The 21,096-nt window shown below is 37.4% G+C and overlaps 1 protein-coding gene across 2 annotated transcripts in view; it reads right to left on the reverse strand.

The window, feature by feature from the left end:
* LOC137500936 (zinc finger protein OZF-like) overlaps positions 1-21,096 on the reverse strand; it is a 50,904-nt gene that overhangs the window by 22,835 nt on the left and 6,973 nt on the right. For both annotated transcript variants that reach the window (XM_068227695.1, XM_068227696.1), the window contains exons 3-4: positions 13,733-13,828; positions 11,541-11,614 (exon numbers count right to left, since the gene is read on the reverse strand). In XM_068227695.1, the coding sequence (XP_068083796.1) occupies positions 11,541-11,614; positions 13,733-13,828 (170 nt within the window). The remainder of the gene's footprint in view (positions 1-11,540; positions 11,615-13,732; positions 13,829-21,096) is intronic.

Raw genomic sequence — 21,096 nt, forward strand, 5'->3', positions numbered from 1 at the left:
CAGACATTATTTTCTCACACGATTTTTCTACTGTGCGTGGACATTGATGTGAAGTGTTCAGCCGAGTGATATGCATTTCTTTAATTGCATGTGAATTTAGGTTCAGACGATTGAATTTTGGTAATTTTAAGAAGCAACCTAGCTTAATATGGAAAGATTCCAGATCTTAATTAATTAATTAATTGATTGATTAATTATTGGCCACTTTCTTTGCGTTTTCACATTTTCAATTGAAACTCAATTTGAACATTGTATATAGTAGGGAGTATAGCTTATTTTACTTAATTCATTTGGATGCATCCGATTATTATAATTATGTTGAGTAATTTTACTTGATTATATAATTTATTTTTTTTTCTTTTCATTTAATTCTCTTGGATACTACTTAGTCACGGTACAATTCTTCGACAGGCCAGGAGTAGGATATAGATGAATGAGGCCTAATTTCATTTATTTATTAAAGGTTTTTCCAAACATGTTTTCTCCAATGCCATTTAATTACGGCACTTAGAGATGCTGATTGCGTAGAAAACCAGCCACAGTGTATAAATAATTTTTCAAGATACTCTACCTTTATTTCAGATCATACTTAGACAAATTTATTAATAAAAGCTGAGTAGTGAAAACATTAAATTCTTTCAATGTCTACTTAGAATAAGTACTAGATATAAGCTTATAATGACTAATTCTGATTGCGATTATGATGATGACATGCATGGAATTCTTGACAAGCCATGATAATCTGATTTTTACGATAAATTTCGGTATCATACAAGTACGGTATCCGACTGATAGCGTGTTGAAGACGTTCTTCTACGTAGGTTAGGATTTACCGTAGACCATCGGTACTTTCTCACGCGGAACTCACAACCCAGCAATATTTGGCAGATGAAATTGTTTTTAAGAGCTAGTCTGGAACTCGTGTATCCCCACCTGGACGCGGGAGTGGTGCAGTATACACAGTGTAGTTGAAGTGAGGTACGTGTGAGTCAAACATGCCTTTAAGGTGAAAACGAAGTTAGTATCAGCAGCTTACTGAAATTTAATAAGGCTGTACAGTAGGGCTATAAGAAATTGGAAGGTTTTTCCCCAATATACTGAAAGAATCGGCAGGGATGTATCCACAGTGTATTGGTGTTGGTAACAATGATAAAAAATGCACTGTTTCAAGAAGACCAGGGTCTGGTCACACACAGGCCACTACAGAGAGGGAACACCGGCATATTCACTGCACGGCTGTAGTGGATCATACTGCATCTGAAGAAGCAAATTGTAACAAATTGATTACATGAGGGATAGTTCCAAACCAGATGTCCTGTAGCGTTCATGCTAGAAACTCTGAATCACTGCCATCTGCAGAAGCCAATAGAGCTTCAGAGTGACACAGCAAACTGTAACAAAGTGATTATGTCAGGAATAGCTCCGAACCATCTGTCCTGTAGCATTCATGCTAGAAAGTCTGAATTACTGACATCTGCAGTTTCAATGGTGTCAATCTAGAGCTCATTGGAGGGCAGAGTGGAGACTGCTGTGTTCTCAGGGGAGAGAAATTCCTGCCTTGGAGACGGTGATGGCCATAGGTTAGTAAGAAACAAATGAGCACTTGGAGCCAGGCTGCCTGTCGCGTCAACACACTGGACCTACACAAGGAGTTATGGTCTTGGGAGTGACTTCCTGTGACAGTACGAGCACTCTTGTTGTTATCCCAAAATACTGACAGCAGTTGAATATGTTTTAAAATTGGGAGTTTTCCGACTGGACAACATTAGTCCTCCTACTGTTACTGTCACCCAATGTGCTCTAGATAAGGTTGACCAGTTCCCTTGACCTTCAACATTAAAATACCTTTTGCCTACTGAGAACATTTGTGACATTATGGAAAGACAATTTGAGTGTCATCCAATGCCAGCATTAACTGTTTCTGATTTGGCTGACCAAGTTCAAGAGGCACTGAACTCCATCCCACAAAATGACTTATGGCACTGGTATGACACAGCATGCATGTTTGTTTCCATGCATACAAAATTGTGGTGAATACAGCGGCCATCAATGTAGCACCATATCACAAGTTCACTCGCGAATGCTTGAACCTGTGACATGGAAATATTAATAAAATAAATATGTCACCTAGACAATTTAAGAATCTAAATTGCATTCCTCTAAACTAATTTGGTGTTTGGATTATGTTTTCTGCAAATATGTACAACCACTTAACAAAGAAAGAGCAGCAGCAGCTGCAAGATTTTGAGAATAAAGTTTATAGAAAAATATTTGGCTCATGGCATAATCCTATCTTTCAAAGCTGGCTGAAAAATCTAAATCTATGAGATTTACACCCTCTCTCAACAACACACTAATCCAACACATTATGCTGGGCTGGACATTGAACTGACACTAAGAACACGACGAAGACCTAGTGCGGTGGATTTGGTCAAAACTAGCAAAAAATGGCCAGGAACTGGACCTGGCCTCTTACAGATAACAAACATATAAGAGATGCAAAGAAATAAAAATATAACAGTAATAAGGGCAAGAACTTAAATTTATTATGGAGATAAAAAAAAGTTGCATAGGTAAAACAAGGAGGCTAAAAATCAAATAGGTACTATTAATAATATGTGGCTCATAATCAAAATACACCAGATTCTTTGATTATAGCACCTTCACACATGCTTACCTTCATAAAAGAAGTGATGAAAAGTTTGGTATAAGGAGTTGGCATCTATCATAATTAATTGAAGAATATGAATTCAGTTGGTTACAAAGCATTTCTTTGTAGCACATCGGGTCTAAACAACCATAAGTTTAGGGAGTAACAGCACCTAATCATAACATTCACCCTTTCAATTCCTCAGATAAGACCTAAAACTCTCAACAATAAAAATCAAGTCTCCCGAGAATACAGTATCATTAAGTAAAGAGCTTGAAACGGGAGAAGAGGGAAGGGTGCACCGAGCTCATAAAATAAATGCAAAGAGAAAAGGGGAAGTTACCATGGTTTCACGCCAAACAACAAAAACATATGGAAAAGGCAACTCACAAAGAATAAAATATATTAAACTAGAAAATAGGTAAAGAAAGCCAATCACAGCAATGTGAAATGAGCAATAAATAAAATAAATTAGGCACAAAAGGTATCATGAATCAAGCGTCAGAACTACCCACTCACACAGAGACCAAGGGGTTAGGTCGCCGAAATAAACGGACGTATAAGAACGTCAATGCACAGCAGATAACCAAATAAACAACCGCTCTCAAGCTCAGACAATATGAACCAGAAAGTGGTCCATTTTAAAGAGACGGAGTGTCTCCAACACCAAAACACACAGAAGCAGACCAATCGCGTTGTTAGCTCGTATTCATACCAAGTCTATGAAGTGGACATGAATTATACCGAACACGCCATAAAATAATACAACATCAGCTCAAGTAAAATTTTAGTGAAGCAACATGAGTAAAAGGTCTCGGCCGGCACACAGCAAACAATCTCACACGCACACACACATGAATCTGCATCTCCTTCTGTTCTCAAAATAAACATAGTGGATCGGTAAATGAAAATACCGAAAGAAGCATGTAAAAGTAAAGTTAACATACAAATAAATTAGAAACACATGTAATGAGGGAAACCTTTCTAAGCACAAAACGAAGCAATAATGAAACCAAGAGAAGATTAAAGAAAACTAAATACCATAATTACATAAGCAATTCACATTCTCGAAAGGCCGAGATATGTACAATGATGTCTTGAATCTGTTAAAATATCTTTAATATGCCACAAAGGCGACTTGGAAATCCAATCCTTCCATCTTCTCAAGTCAAAAATCTCAACACCACCCCCCAGAAAGATAACCCAACAAGATGGGGCAGAAAAGAAATGCTTTGACCTATGCTATCGTACGAGATGCCATCTACCGGAATAAGGAAAGATTACATAGTGGTAACAACACATGATGGGAAAGAGTAACAGTTCATAAGTACAAGAGTTCGCTAGGAACATGAAGACTTCAGAAAAGACAAACATACCATAAAACGACATGGTGCGGTTGAAATAGTACTGACGATGCAGGATAACAGAGCACCGGAGCATATTTGGGACATACAAGGGATCTCTTAATGGGAAAAGATGTTCAGGAAGAAAGAGATGAACAAGATACGCCGGACCCTCCAAACCGATAACTGGGAAGAGCGGGCTCAAGATCGAAAAGGTTAGAAGAGGTTGTGAGATCAGCACAGGAACTTTACATCCTGCAGAAGCCTATGGAGTGAGTGAGTAAATGAGTGTGTGTAACCACTGGAAAGTAAGTAAATGAACAGATACAGTTCAAAACATGAAGACAGAATTCAAAAAATGAAATGGGGTATGGATATTAGTACCGGGATGTGTCCGAGGACTTTGGCTCACCAGGTGCACGTCTTTTGATTTGACGCACGTAGGGGACCTGCGCGTGATAATAAGGATGAAATGTTGATGAAGACAACACATACACCCAGTCAACATGCGAGGGGATTCAACCAATTATGGTTAAAATTCCCAACCCTGCTGGGAATCGAGCCCAGGACCCCTGTGACCAAAGGCCAGCATGCTAACCAATTAGCCATGGAGCCAGACTGCAGAATTGAAACAATTAAGCAAATTGCAGGATCACACAGTCTTCTGAACAAATACATCAAAAATTGAAGTAATAATTGTCATAACTTTGCAACTCACATATATGACCTAAGTACATTTATTCTGCATCTGTTATACAAAAAAAAAAAAGCATCACTGTGAGAAACCTTGGCATGACTACGACTTTAACTCGACTGGATATCACATATCAAAAATTTACATCAGAAGGTATTCACTTCTATATCCATTCAAAAGAAACAAAACGTTTAACCACCAGACATGTGACAAAGACTAGTTGAAACATTAATCCTTCCTCTCTTCATATCCTGTGAACTAATCTCTTCTGATGCAGCTAAACAACAAATGATGAAACTGCAGTGACTTTTCAACATTTGCTTCACATTCACTTTTTTTAACCTGGCAATGATGGACATATACCTCCATGCTATCAAGAACTTCAATGGATAAAACCTGATCAAAAGTTCCAAAGCCTGTTTCTAGTCAACTGAGTCCAGAATGGAAGGAATGAAGCCCTATTTAGTGCCAAGAATAGAAACAATGCAAGCTGTTGAAGGCTGCCACACTCCTTTGTGGCAATGATTAATGACTGGCAGGTGAAATGAGTTGCTGGAAAGAAAGATGACAGTGAAAAGAGGAGGACATGGAGAAAAGGCCGTCTGACCTCTGCTTTGTCCAGCACAAATCTCAGCTGTAGTGACTGGGATCTGAACCCCTGAACCCAGCAGTCACAAGGATGGCAGCGCTGCCGCGACTTGGAGGCCTAAAATCTGATAATACACAAAAACGTAACATATTTCATTAGTACATAAACATCTGCAAAGCAACTCGCCTCAGTACATTCCTCCAAATTTCACTTGTCTTCCTCCTTTCATTACTGTAATACGAGTGTTGGCACTGGCCTCGCTATTCCTCTCCACCAATCATCAATATATAACAATCCCTTTACTGTGAGTCGTTCCAGACTTTGGAGTACCTCACAGTCATTGTCAGGGACAGTGGTTGAATACCTCAATTCAAGATTACCTGTTGATAGTTACGGATTGTACAGCTGAACACATCAATGATGAAGGATTACAAGTGGTTTTCTTTGTACATCAGCACCTACTTAACTGTTGTGTAATATGTATAATTATTGTGTGGGTGCAAGATTACTTGATATTCATATTGGTTACCCTACAGTACACCATTTAAATTCTTTTATGAATGTGAGAGTGTGTGTTTGAGTATACTGCAACAGTTGTAAAATGAGGTCAAGTGTAAGGAAAGAAGCAATATCAATAAATACATCAAACAAATATACTGGAATGTGTTGGCAGGGTAAGTGAATGAATAGATGAGTGCAGAAACTGGTAGCATCCTATTTCTATGACTTATTAACTAAACACTACAATTACACATTTACACACCCACACACACACAATTGCTGCACTTACAACTTACACAAGTACACGGATACACACTTACACGGTTCTTTCTCTCTCTCTCTCTCTCTCTCTCTCTCTCTCTCTCTCTCTCTCTCTCTCTCTCTCTCTCTCTCTCTCTCTCTCTCTCTCTCTCTCTCTCTCTCTCTCTCTCTCTCTCTCTCTCTCTCTCTCTCTCTCTCTCTCTCTCTCTCTCTCTCTCTCTCTCTCTCTCTCTCTCTCTCTCTCTCTCTCTCTCTCTCTCTCTCTCTCTCTCTCTCTCTCTCTCTCTCTCAGTTTCGCATGTTCCATCTACAATGAAACACACAGAGTGTCTTTGATTATTTACACTACACTCAATCAGCAACTCAGTCACACCGTTAGCGCTGTCACGGTCTCAGCTTGGGATAGTATCGACTGTTCACTGAATCTGTTGAACTCCGTTCGCAGCCTGCACACGTCATCACCCAGCGTTCCTTTCACACAGCTCCAGAACACCCAAGGTTCTTCTCCAGCAGCCGACCTCACACACATGACGTCAGGGAAAGAGGAAAGAGTCCTCGGCTCCAACAGACAGATACACCAATAGTCTGACACCTCAGCCCAGGCTGGACTCTTCGCTAACTCACACCAGTAAACTCAATCTCAGTCTCACTAACTCCAGGCAAGGTGTTCCTCTCTTATATACCCGCGCTTGGCCTTTCTAGAACAGTCCGGATACTAGACGGATCCAGCCATATGGCAACAGCATCATAAATTCTTATATATCTTCACTTTATCGGAGCCAGCATACTTTTTATTTATACTAACGCAATGCTACAACTTTCTAAAGAAATTAGCAATGCTGGGACATTACAAGTGATGAAATGCATTTGATGACACTTTCAATAGGACAAAAAAAGAATTTCATCACTTGTAATAATAAAGCCAACCAGGCTAATAAAAACAAGTATCAAAACCTTAAGATAAAAATTAGTAAGATCTCAAAAGATATTCAATTCCTGAAAGAATGTGTAAGATCCAATCTAGTACCGAAGTTTTTGAAATCAACTCAAAGGAAAAACATTCCAAAACATAAATGTAAAGACATTCAAAACAAAATCAACAACATTTGGCTCAAAAATGAAATAAAACTAATGTATAAAAAGAAATCTTTTTTAAATACACAACTTTATCGTGAACATTTGATTATCACGCAATTGTTATCTCCTCTAGAATGGAATTCTTATCAACAACACATTGCATATAAAATACAGATTACATTGAACAAAAAACAAGAAACCCTAAACCGCAAATTAACACATCTAAAAGAATAAAAAGCAAAATCGCTAAACCAGAACAGTAGTATGAAAATATCCCCCTCCCCTTGGAACAATGTTCCAACTACAATCAATCTATCTGACATCACCTTCTCAGAGAAAGAAACACAATTGTTCAACCAAGGCCTAAAACATAATTGGCCCAACCCACATAAAGCAGAAGACATAATCACCACAATAGCCGAAGCTGAAGCAAACATAAATAAACAAATTCCAACAGCCAAACAGAATGATGTAAAATACGAAATTAAAAAGAAGTTACCTGCCCTTGTAAAAGAAATTTCTAACAAAAATAACTCTACCTCACAAAAACAGATCCAAGAATTAAGAAAAAAAGTGGACACTAATAACATCATAGTAACTGAAGCCGACAAAGGTAATACTACAGTCTTAATGAAATAGACAGGATTACATGCGAAAAACAGAGGAGTTCTTCTCTAATGAAACTTACACAACAATCCCAAAAGATCCCACTACAAAAACTCAACGTATAGTTGGAGACAGAACATGACGACCTCAGTTCCTAGAAGTGAGCCGGAAGCCAGTAGTCAATCACACCCTGCACCCTGCTGAGTTAACGAGTTCTAAGTGATCCTAGTTTGTTTTGGAGAGGCTGCCAAACCACTTTCCTCCTCACTCTCTGTAGTGTTTACCCTTTCTTCGTGTAGAGTGCAGTAGCCAATTTGGCAACTCTGGCTACAGCGGAGGTAGTAAATCCTATAAATCGCTAATAGACACCGAGCTGCCGCTGGAAAGTAGTGGTGTGAGGCGAGGTCGTTATGATTTGTCCCCAACTATAATCTAAAAACACTTTTTAAAAACTCTTCATTTTTATTTAATGAACATGAATACCAAAGTCTCATTAACATGAACCCCAAACTACCCACCGTCAGATCATTACCGAAGGTACATAAAAAGGACGTTCCCATTCGACCGATCATAAACAGCCAAAATAGCCCGACATACAAAACTTCACAATTCCTCCAAAAATTTCTCAAAAAACATTTCAAATTCCATAACAAACACCCCAAAAATTCAATAGAACTATGTGAAACCCTTAAAAAATTCAACTTAAAACCTAATCATATAATGTGCTCTTTCGACGTCACTAACATATATTCAAACATTCCCGCTAAAAAACTACAGAAATAATAAAAAAACAATCTTTCCAAACACAGCAGTTTAAGCAAAATAAAAATTGAAGAACTCTTAAAAGTACTAAACTTTGTCTTACATAACAACTATTTCACTTTCAACAATAAAATATACAAACAGGAAGGCCTGGCCATGGGAGACCCTTTATCTGGAATCCTAGCTGAAATGTATATGGATAACCTCAAAAACAGCAAAATAATAAAAGACATCAATGGATTAAATGTCTGGCTATGCTATGTTGATGACATGCTAGTAATAATTGACAATAATCTGAAGAACAGTGAAAACATATTAACTTATTTAAATAATCTAGATAACAGGATCAAATTTACTAAAGAGGATGAGAACCAAAACTCAATTAATTTCCTTGACATCACAATAACAAGAACTTTCAATAAGTTTGATTTTCAAATTCACAGAAAATCCTCATTCCCCTTTCAACCACCAATTTAAAAAAAGCAATGAATACAATATAAAAGAAATAGCCACTTTTAATGAATACAACCCCTACATCATAGATAAACTAATTAATAAGGTTAAATTGAAACTATCCACAAACCTCTCCCCAATAAAAAATGAAAAACCAAAGTATGCAACCTTTACATACACCAACCCAATCATACATCAAATAACCAATACCTTAAAAAATCAAGAGATCGAAATAGCTTTCAGAACTCAAAATTCAAACCAAAAAACGTTCTTCAACCACAATACAATAAACTCTGGAAATAATAAATAATCAGGCTCCGGTATCTATAGATTAAAATGTAATGAGTGCCTCAGCTCATACATCGGACAAACAGGTAGAAGCTTCATAACTAGGTACACCGAGCATTTCAATGCTCAGAAACATAATAAACACTCAGCAATGAGCAATCACATGAAAGAAACTGGGCACAACTTCACCACAATTGAACAGGACCTTCAAATTTTAAAATGACTAGGAAGCCCTTTATATGATCACATAGTAACATTATTCAATAAAGTAAACTTTCTGGACAAACATTATTTTAATATTTTCAAAACGGTATCAATAAACGCTCCTTCCATGTCAACAAACACATCACACCCCCCTTCCCCTCCCAACTTACATAATTCCCCTCCATGTGCCAATCTTAAGCCATTAAATGCTCCACACACCCCCCCCGCTTCACCCACTACACACAACTCCCTCCGGTACGCCAATCACAAGAATACAACCCCGCCCCCTTCAACCCATCCCCCTCCGCCCAGACAACATACATACAACACAAGGAGTAAAAACGTTAGTGATCACTAGTATCCTGATAACGTTTTACATAACATGTCAAACGGGCTAACAACGCCATAGGTAAGCACCAACATCTTCTCTCCAACAACACTTCGACAAAACATTCCCAAGATTTTTCTTTTCATTCTCATCAAAATTAACTAGTTTTTTCTTCATTTCAGAACCCACCAATCACAATAATAATTCAACAGCCCCATCAAACTTCCACAATATCTTCAATAATATAAATTTCTACTATCAATGTTTTGAAAACATATATTGTCATCAGATGAAGAAAACAACAGCCATTCAACCTTCACGTCAAAATCATACCAACGTAAAGAATAACATGGTAATTGTCTTCAGATGAAGAAAACAGCCATTCAACCTTCGCGTCAAAAATCATACCAACGTAAAAAATAACGGCTCATCATTATCTCAACAAACTTACTTTGATGACTTAAAATAAATTTAAGCTAACTACAAACTCCCTTTTAACACAACCTCGCCGATCAAATCTATATACAACCTATGAACTGTTGACCATTAAACCTCACGGATAAACATACGCTAATGCCAAATAATATTTGCCCAGCAAAATTGGAATGTTTTTCCTTTACATTTTATATTCAACGATGGAATTTATTTCATATTTATTCATTACATATTAGCATGTTATTTTACTTATACTTCAAACATTTACTACGGCTTTAAGCCATCAATTGTCACTCATAATTATATGACACCTCCATCTTTATGTGTACTACCTACGAATCTACTAGTTTTTTAAAGATCATTTGAATGTATTGTATATCTTCACTGTAATGCTTTTATACGCTTCCCACTATGTTTTGGATATCTGGTATTGACTAAGGCTTCAAGCCATTTTCTTGTTACTGTACCATCGAATGACGTCCTATTCATCAAGTGAATTACACATGATTTCATCATTATATTAGATTTTTAGTTATTCATGAACATTATTACAATAACTGTAAAGAAAAATTTATCTCTCCTACAATCATTATCAAACACATTTTAGGATAATTTCAACCTGTTGTCTGACAAAAATAAAAAGGTTTTGATAGTGACTGAAGATGCCTGACAGTAAGAGGCAAAACATGTCTCACATTTAAAAAAAAGTTTAACTTATATGTCAACATCTTGTATTGTATTGAATAGGTGGAAATAAATATTAAATATTTTCCTATATACATTTTATAATGCTGGGACATATCGGGATGATTACCATCATTTGAAGCAATTAATTACCTTTCAATATATTATGAAATCATACAATACTGAATTTGTACATTTAGTTGACAATCTATCTCTGGGTAAAATTGTAGGTACAAAAGTCCATATTTCTTAGAAAGTTGAGAATGCTTTGGAGGAAATAGTTATAGATCACATTTCAGATGATAAAAAGATATGACGACAAGCACTGTAGTGACAGTGAAAGAATGAAGACAATTTTCATGGTTGCTCAAAGGTACTAAATGAACCCAATTCAGAAGTATCTGATTTACCTCAGATACATTTTACAGACTGTATCAGCTAAAACTATGAACAGATTAAAAATGTTCTTAAAGATCCTGAACATTTCACTTGGTTCTAACCACAAGTTTTTAAGATTATTCAACCTCAAAGTTAACCTTGTAAAGAGACAATTAAAGTGATGGACAAGGGCAGTTCATGAACATAAAATAATACACACAACTGAGCATGTTAGTGAATAAGTAATTAAGATATTTCATTTTATGTAGGTTTAGTGGTGTACTTACTTGTTTTCTTCTTTGATAATTGGAACAGGTTGATGTTGTTCAATGAACATTTCTTCTTTAATATCTGTAGAAGGCTGTAAGTAAGATATAAGGAGAGAAGGGTGAAACACATCTACAAGAAGCAGATAAGAAAATAAATTTGATATTGCTAAAATAATCATTAATTTATCATCCTATGTAAAAATATGAGAAATGGAAAAGAAGAAATGAAGTGTTAAATCAAGTCATAATTATATGGAGAGGTGGGAAAATGAAAAGGAGCACACAATCATACAGTAGCAGTTGAACTGGTGGCAGCAGGACATGACAACCTACATATCCTTAGACAATTCTCTTGCAATTGCTCTTTCCAAAAAAAGCAAGCTATATTGTTTATCATATTCAGTGCTCCATTCCAAGCTGCATTGTTTCTATTCATGAATTCACTTGTCACTTTTTGTTTCTTTCCATTGTAAAGAGGATTCTAACTATAAAACAGACATGTAATGGCCCTCATTGCAACAAAGCTATCCACCTTCATGAATTGCCTACCATCATTCCAAGACAGTTTCCCAATCATACACTATGTATATTGCAAAAAATCTTGGATCTCTTTCAGCTGTTGTATGGTATGGACCAACAGGCCTTGGAAAATGCTAGTTGCCATACAACACCTAACTAAGTGTTACAACACCCAATGAAAACCTTGGAACGATGTGCAGAAAACCAGAATACTATATAGAACTAGCCGTTACCCACGGCTTCGCTTGTGAGGATTTGTTAAGTTGATAAAAATTAATTGTTCTTTGAAACTGCACCAAGACATTATCTGAAAATCCCTAAAGTATAAAAACTACCCAAAAATTTGCATTTTATCTACACCAGAACCTCTTTGTAAACCATGTTTGTGGTATTGCCTTTTGGAGCTAAGATGCTTCTTCTGCTATTTGCTTTACGTCAGACCTCCACAGATATGTCTTATGGCGATGATGGCATAGGAAAGGCCTAGGAATGGGAAGGAAGCGGCTGTGGCCTTAACAAGGGGTGAAAATGAAAAACCACGGAAAACCATCTTTGGGGCTGCTGTCAGTGGGGTTCGAACCCACTATCTCCCGATTATTGGATACTGGCCGCACTTAAGCGACTGAAACTCTCGAGATCGGTGGGGTGAAGATGACCAGCCTACTGGCAAAGCTAAATCTGGAACATGCGACATGGAACTCTACATGTGGGAAACAGTCCTCTTTTAAGTCAGAAAGAAAAGGGTTTCTTTACTTCTAAAGGAGATTCCAAATACCAGTTTTCATGTCTGTAACATGTTAGGTTTTTGTGATATATTGTAGATAATCTTGCTACTGTCAGAATGCTGAAGATGACATTGCCATGGTTATGGCAGTTAATTTCTATATCTGATTCCTAGAGCACGGATAGTGTGGTGTCAATATCTCCATAACAGTGGGTTTTAGGGCCTTTTAACATGGTTTTCAGGCCCATAGGGCTTACCGAGTTTTGTACTTTGCATTAAGGGCTTAAAATGAGGTTTGTCTCGTCCTTGTTGGATAAATTCGATTTCGCCTAAATTAGCCTATTATTTTATATTTTTATATCTCCCCCCCCCCCATTGACACCCACCTTGAATTATTTTGAAAATAAAATACTGCCCATGTTACTCACTGGAAATATAGCTTCCTATAGGTGAATTAATTTTTAAAATCGGTTCAGTAGTTTTTGAGTCTACCTGTTACAAACAAATATACACATTTTTCTTCTTTATAATATTAGAATAGATACCTAACAAGCCTATGATAAATACTACATTTTAGAACAAATTCTGACTTAGTGCTCCAAAATAAGGAGTCTCTCTTTGAAATGGGATCTATAGTTTTCTCATGTTACTACAGTGTGTCAACAAGAGTAACAAATGGAAATGTACAGAAACTCTGTATTCAAAGATACTCACAGAGTCAAAATTAATAGTAGCAATGATACCATCTCCTACACAATAGGTAATGGAGGTTGTTGAGAATATACCATCTGCCCCTTGATACCTACTGTGATATCTTGGAACAACCCAAAGCAAATATGGAAATTTGGTTATAAAAGGACATTCAAATTTTATGTAATGAAATAAAGGGTCACACAGTGAAAACTGTTTTGCCTTCTTCTTACTACTTTCATTATCAGACAATGGCTTATCAAATTATATACATTACCTCAAATTCATTTTCATGTGTTGGCCCTGGCTCTGTTAACTCTAATTTAGTTTCTTCTTTCAGAGGTATCATTTCTGATACAAGTTGAGAATGTTCCTGCAGAAATGAATATATATCAGGCATGCAATTTGCACATATCCACTAAAATAGTCACCAACAAATTAACATTATAATACATTATCTGTGAGTATTTGAGTTAATTTCAAAATTTCACTATTAATTAGGGAAAATTTCTACAAACAGGGCATCCTTAAATCCAATGGGTGCAGTTCAGTAGAAGAAAAACATCCTATTAGATTGCAAGGGATGCTTTTCATTGCATAGGAATCATTTCAAATATAAAACACTTTAAAATATCACTAAGATATCAGGAAAAGCATACATAAATACTGATAATTATTCTACTCATCCTAATATTTAAACATTGAGACCACCAAACTTTACTTATGTAGTTATGTGAATGAGTGAGTGAATGTCTTGAGTAAATAGTTCCCAAAAGTTTACATAAATTAATGTTATATTATATTAATTCCAAGTAGAGTAGTTAATATTGAATTTATTTTGTTCATTTTAGACATAGGATGAAGATCTTTCAGTTTTAGTCTATATTAGGTTATATTATTATATACAGTATGTTATGTTTGAATATTAAGTTTGTATTCATTATCAAGCCGCATAATGTGGTTAAGTGTAAGAGAGGTCCAAGGGCCGTAACTTTGTTACAAATAAAGACACCAATAAACACATAAATAAATCCTGAGCTAAAAGAATGGTTGGATCAACTCAAAAAATCTATAACCAACTGCACCAGAGAGATCAGGTACTACCAAGGACGCATACTACAGAAATTAGGAGTGAGATAGTGCCAGAAAGTGCTATCACATGTTAGTCTGCAATAACCACAGATTTTGTTTTTTACTATTTGTTATACACAAACAAACATGGACATGCCCCATGGCAATAACAGGTTAGAAAAGAAATGAGCTGGGACTGTAGCCTTAAAATAGGTAAGTAAAATGGAAACAATAGAACACCAACTTCAGGGATGACAACAAAGCCGTTGGACACCACTATCTCCCGAATGCAACCTGGCAGGTCTATGAATTTGACCAACTGTGGTCTCTGATTGGTCGGTATAGACTAAGTTTATTCAAAATATCATGGGTAGATGTATATTCCTGTCAATATTTTATAAAGGTATATACTCAATACTCGTACATGTTTCAAATGATATGGTATCCACTTTTTTCATCAGAAGCCTAACGTATACAAAATAAAAATTCCCCTATTCGAAGATCATCTTAATCTAACTTATATTAACACCTATAAATATTTAAAATTCAACATTAATATATACAACACTGTTGTAGTATTGATTACAATTTTAGTTTAACCTGACAGGTCTGCAATACAAATCGCTCAGTTAACTTGCACGATCCCTATGATATCTATAACAAAAGCCAATCATAGATACAAACAATGACCCAAACGTCTCATAGCAGTGGTCTCCAGTACTAACAAGAAACAAATGAGGTACTTGCAGCTGCTGCTATCTGCCACCAAACAAGTGATGCCTATCCCCTCACACCAATTCAATAATGCAGCACGGCCTATTCCTCCCCACTTTTTTTTTTTTTTTTTGCTATTTGCTTTACGTCACACCGACACAGGTAGGTCTTATGGCGATGACCTCCACCTTTTAATACTGCTGTCTTCGGATATGTGATGTCCTCTATATCCCCTCCAATTCCCGATTAATCCTTCACACAATGAACATAAAAGACCGCGTTCTTTACAAGATCCTCACACGCCAATACCTGGTCTCTCAAACTTATCCACCTGTCCTTGGGCTTCAAGCCTGAGGAAGAGGTGAACAGCCAAGAAAACCAGCAAATTTTTGGTGGATAGTGGTATGATCCAAGGGGAGAGTCCTCTCCCCCAAACTCAGTCTCTGACCTGATCTACAGGGCTCTTCAAAGAGAAACTGAGAGGTTATGTTAGGGGTAATGTGTTACATTAGGTTATGATGTGATGACCTCAGTGAAGTCAGAGAGGTAATTGATTTTTCTTACATTGCACCAATTAAAAATGTTGACTCAGAAAAATTCTAGTCGCCCATCCTAGTCCACAATTGCCCTAGCACATACTATTGATATCAAGGCAACATCTGGACATGAAATCTCTACTGCTTTGCTGATTATTACTATATTCATATATGGTTATTTGAGACCATGTTAAGCAACAATCACACATTACTGGAAGCCCTCCTTGCAGCTTAAAATCTTTGCATTCTTTCTCTAGCACCCTCTTTCCTCTATCCATCCCTTATTCAGTTTCCATTCATCATGGAAGCCTCTGAAGCTGTCAATCACTGATCTCTACTTTTTTCAGTTCAGGATAACTTCCTCATTTAAACCAGACTGTTCAAGATCATTTCTTTACCTGCCTGAACCATTTGTAAGAAATTTTAGGTCTGCTACCAAATTTTTTAAAATATGTTTTGTCAGCCTATTCTCATCCGTATTAAATATATGTTCAAAAAATTTGAGTATTCCTTTCCTTGCTGACTCAATCAATGCACAATGCCCACAACAATGCAATCTAGAGTCAGCACTTAAATGGAACAGTAAGACTGTTGGGGGAATCAATTAAGCAACATACTCTGAGAGATTTGGCAACATGCTCATCTTTCTTGAAAACATTACACACAAATTTTTCTTTTTCTTCTAGAACTGAAATGCCCATTTTACTCATTTATGAGTGTCTTAGGGTGTTTGAACTTGCAGAATACGTCAGCATCCTTGCAATGTGCACTGACTGAGCAAATGTTATGGGATAGCGGAGCACTGATGCGCAGGTGTGTTGTCTGCACACCACACACCCCCTGTGCCAGCGGCAGTTGTATAGGACACCTTGTGAGCAGTGGCTGTGCATGTGACAGGTGTAACATGGAACGTCATCATGAGCTGACACTGTTCGAACGGGGTATGGTGGTCGGTGCCCAACGGATGGAAAGTGTGATTTTGGAAGTGGTGCGGGAATTCGGCTTCACACGATCAACCATGTCCAGGGTGTATCGTGAATGGTTGAATGCGGGCGTCACCATCCACGACAGTCGAACGACCGGCCGTCCAGATACCCTCGATGACCGTGACCGGTGACATCTGAGAAGGATTGTCAATAGTGCCAGATGGGCAACCGTGCAACAAATCACGGCTCAATTCAACACAGGCCGGCTAGACACGTCTCCCAGTTGACAATCCATAGGAACATGGGCTCCAAGGGGTATGGGAGCCAGCGCCGCACACGGATGGCACTGTTAACCCAACGTCATCGGGCACAATGACGCGCATTTGAGGCGTCTAGTATCAAAACCGGCCAAGTCACAAAATTTACTAAATGAGTTATCAATTTGAAGTAGAAGTATAGTACTGTCAGGTAAAACAAGAATATGCTTTAAAATCGTCCATGTCTTCATGTTACAGAGCACTGAATTCTTGGTCATGCAACAGAATGGGCCAAGTCATGCAGTCAGTGAATTCAAAACCGGCCATGTCATGTTGCAGCATTATTGTCTGGAATCGTGTGTTGTTACCTTACACAACGTGATAATATCAGTAGGCAAAATCGTTCCATGTATTGTATATTCTTTGTAGTCATAATATTACCTATTTTGTTCATTTGCAACACTGAAATATGTATTCGCAGGCTTCTTACCTTCATTTGCACAAAACCAATCCTATTTCCTGTGTGCTCGTATTTTGTCATTGTTGTGTAGTATAATGTGTATATTTTTCCGAGTGGTGAACTTAAAAATTTATTTTCATACCTTGTCCTACATTACGGAAACATAAATAGATGAAATCCCCAGATCAAGTGCAAGAAAGAGAACAAGAGATACATCACACAGGAAATCACAACAATGGAAGCAAGAGTGGTAAGAATAATATTTAATTTTATTTTAATACAGATTATCAATGTTTCTCGCACAAAATTCTGTTCATGTAAATGGTGAGGTATTTTACAATCACAGAGTGATCAAAGGCATTACTCTTCCTGTCTCTAAAACAAAAAAATCTCCTGCAGAACCACTTTGGCCCAACGTGGCAAGATCATCAATCACTGCAATTTTATAAAACTATAATATTAGCAAGAGAAACAATTTTCAATGGTCATGAGAGTTCCAGCACTGTCTCTGAAGTCTGCATCAATAGTTCACGTGAAATGCCTGACGTATAATAAATAAGAGCAAATTGAAGACTTAAAACAACAATATTATATATTATTTGCGAACAGTACGTATCTTAATAATGATTCTATTAATATAAGTGACTATTATTGCTGATCATTTTCTTTCTAAGTGAGCTACAAACTTTTGGTGAGAGAAATTCTATTTTGTATTCTCCTCAGCTTTCTGATGTTCTTCTTCATATATTATTATTCCATTTATGATGAAATGCTTTTTATTGATTACACTAAAGAAAAGTACTTACCATGTCAGTTTATTTTCATGTAATTGCCTTTTTTCACAAGTGTTTGAAACTTAAATTGAATACAGTTTTAGAAAAAAAAGCCTAAAATTATACAAAATTGCAACAAAAACGGCCAAGTCAAAATTTCTATTAACAAAAAATATGGGTTAATTATGAGTCAGATTTCTCAAAACAGTGGAACTTAAATATTAAACCATTAAGGATGTAACTATGAAAAAAAACCTTTTGTGACTATCATTGCTTTGTCTCTAACAGAATTTTCATCCATACTGAAAAATATGCCTTCAGTGACTTGGCCGGTTTTGATATTAGACGCCTCATTTGTCACCAGTCATCAGGGATGGACACTGGAACAATGGCATAATATGATATGGTCAGACGAATCACGATTTCAACTGCACCATGCCAATGGGATTCACCGTGTATGGCGCAGACCACATGAAGCGATGGATCCCGCCTGCCCCGAAGGTGTGGTCCAGGGTGCTGGTGTCCCTGTTATGGTCTGGGGTGCATTTTACTGGTATGGAATGGGCCCCTAGTTGTTCTGGAAGAGACTTTGAATGGTACGCGGTATGTTGGGCTGCTCAGAGAACATCTCCACCCATTTTTGGCCTTCCAGCGCCCAGACGGTTCTACGGTGTTTCAAGATGATAACGTGCCGCCATATCGCTCCCACGTCGCCTGGGAATGGTTCCAGGAACATGCAGCGGAGGTCCAACGACTGCCATGGCCACCCAGGAGACCCGATATGAACCCTATGGAGCATATCTGGGATGCCCTGGAATGCAGCCTTTGTGCCATGGATCCTGCACCCACAAACAGACCAGCACTGGCGGCCGCTCTGCAAACGATTTGGTGTCAGCTGCATCCAGAGGACTACCAGGGACTTGTCGACTCACTTCCACGATGTCTCACTGCAGTTCGCACTATCCCATGACATTTGCAAAGTCAGTGTAGTTTGTTCTCAATGGGAGGTAAGACAGCAAATTTAAATTTCTACAATACTTGGTAATAAGTGACAGTTACATAGTTCTATTAGTTTTGGAATTATTGTAAATTTTTGTATCTAAAAATGGGGAGGAGTAAAAACCGTCCCTACTGTTGAAGTTTTACTTTGACAAAGTTTCCACTATAGCACAGAGGTACAGAAACAAGGTGCTGTTCATGGTTTGAATGTTAGATGATATTTCTCTCTATAAATGTTCCAAATTTATCTAAATATAATTTTTTCATTTGTGTACCAATTATTAAATTCTATCTATCCCATGTCGGGCTCATTTGCTCATTATCTCACTCATGCCAATAGTACTGGAGATGGGAATGGCATCTGGCTCTGGTCATGGGGGATTCCATTGTAAGACACGTGGGGAAAGTGTGTGGAGGAAAGGGAACCAGGGTAGAATGTTATCCAGGAATTAGGTTGAGGCAGATGTTAAGGAAAGTAGAAGAGAGGGAGGAGGGGAAGGAGAAGGTGGCAGTGTCTCACGTTGGTACCAACAACGTAAGGCAAGCTGATATAAGTACTAACATAGTTGGAGATGTGTGGGATCTGGTAAATGCAGCACGGGAGAAGTTTAAGAAAGCGGAGATTGTTATTAGTGGAATACTGTGTAGGAGGGATACTGACTGGAGGGTGATTGGGGATTTAAATGAGACTATGGAGTGGGTATGTGGGAAACTGGGAGTGAAATTTCTAGATCCTAATGGGTGGGTAGGAGATAGGGATCTGCGCTCGGATGGCCTTCATTTAAACCGCAGTGGTACGTATAAGTTAGGAAATTTGTTTGGAAGGGTAATAGGGAGGTACATTCAGGGAAATGGGATGGCCTAGGGAGCGGTGATAAGGGAACAGGGAACTGGAAATCAAGTAGGGATGACATAAAATTGTTAGTGTTGAACTGTAGAAGTATTGTAAAGAAAGGAATAGAATTAAGTAATTTAATAGATATATATTTACCAGATATTGTAATAGGAGTTGAATCATGGCTGAGAAATGATATAATGGATGCAGAAATTTTCTCACAGCACTGGAGTGTGCATCGTAGAGATAGAATAGAAAAGGTGGGAGGGGGAGTTTTCATTCTGGTGAAAGACGAATTTGTAAGCTACGAAAAAGTTAAAGATGAGACACATGAAATTCTAGGTGTAAGGCTCATTTCTAAAGATAATAGGCAACTTGATATATTTGGAGTGTACAGATCGGGAAAGGGTAGCACTGATGCGGATTCGGAATTATTTGATAAGATAATCAGCTATGTAGGAAATACATGGAAAGAAATATGATTGTACCGGAAGATCTAAATTTGCCAGATGTCAATTGGGAAGGAAATGCGAACGACAGGAAGCATGACCAACAAATGGCAAATAAGTTAATATGGGAAGGACAACTGATTCAGAAAGTGATGGAACCAACTAGAGGGAATAATATCCTGGATGTGTTGCTGATAAAACCAGATGAGCTCTATAGGGAAACTGAAGTAATAGATGGTATTAGTGATCATGAAGCTGTTTTTGTGGTAGTTAAAAATAAATGTGATAGCAAGGAAGGTCTTAAAAGTAGGACTGTTAGGCAGTACCATATGGCTGATAAAGCAGGTATGAGGCAGTTTCTAAAAAGTAACTATGATCGGTGGAAAACGATAAATAAAAATGTAAACAGACTCTGGGAAGGGTTTAAAGAAATTGTTGAGGAATGCGAAAACAGGTTTGTACCTTTAAGGGTGGTAAGGAATGGTAAAGACCCACCTTATTATAATAGAGAAATAAAGAGACTAAGAAGGAGGTGCAGACTGGAAAGAAATAGAGTTAGAAATGGCTGTGGAAGTAAGGAGAAATTGAAGGAACTTACTAGAAAATTGAATCTAGCAAAGA

The sequence above is a fragment of the Anabrus simplex genome, chromosome 5 (assembly GCF_040414725.1).
Source record: "Anabrus simplex isolate iqAnaSimp1 chromosome 5, ASM4041472v1, whole genome shotgun sequence".
Lineage (NCBI taxonomy): Eukaryota > Metazoa > Arthropoda > Insecta > Orthoptera > Tettigoniidae > Anabrus > Anabrus simplex.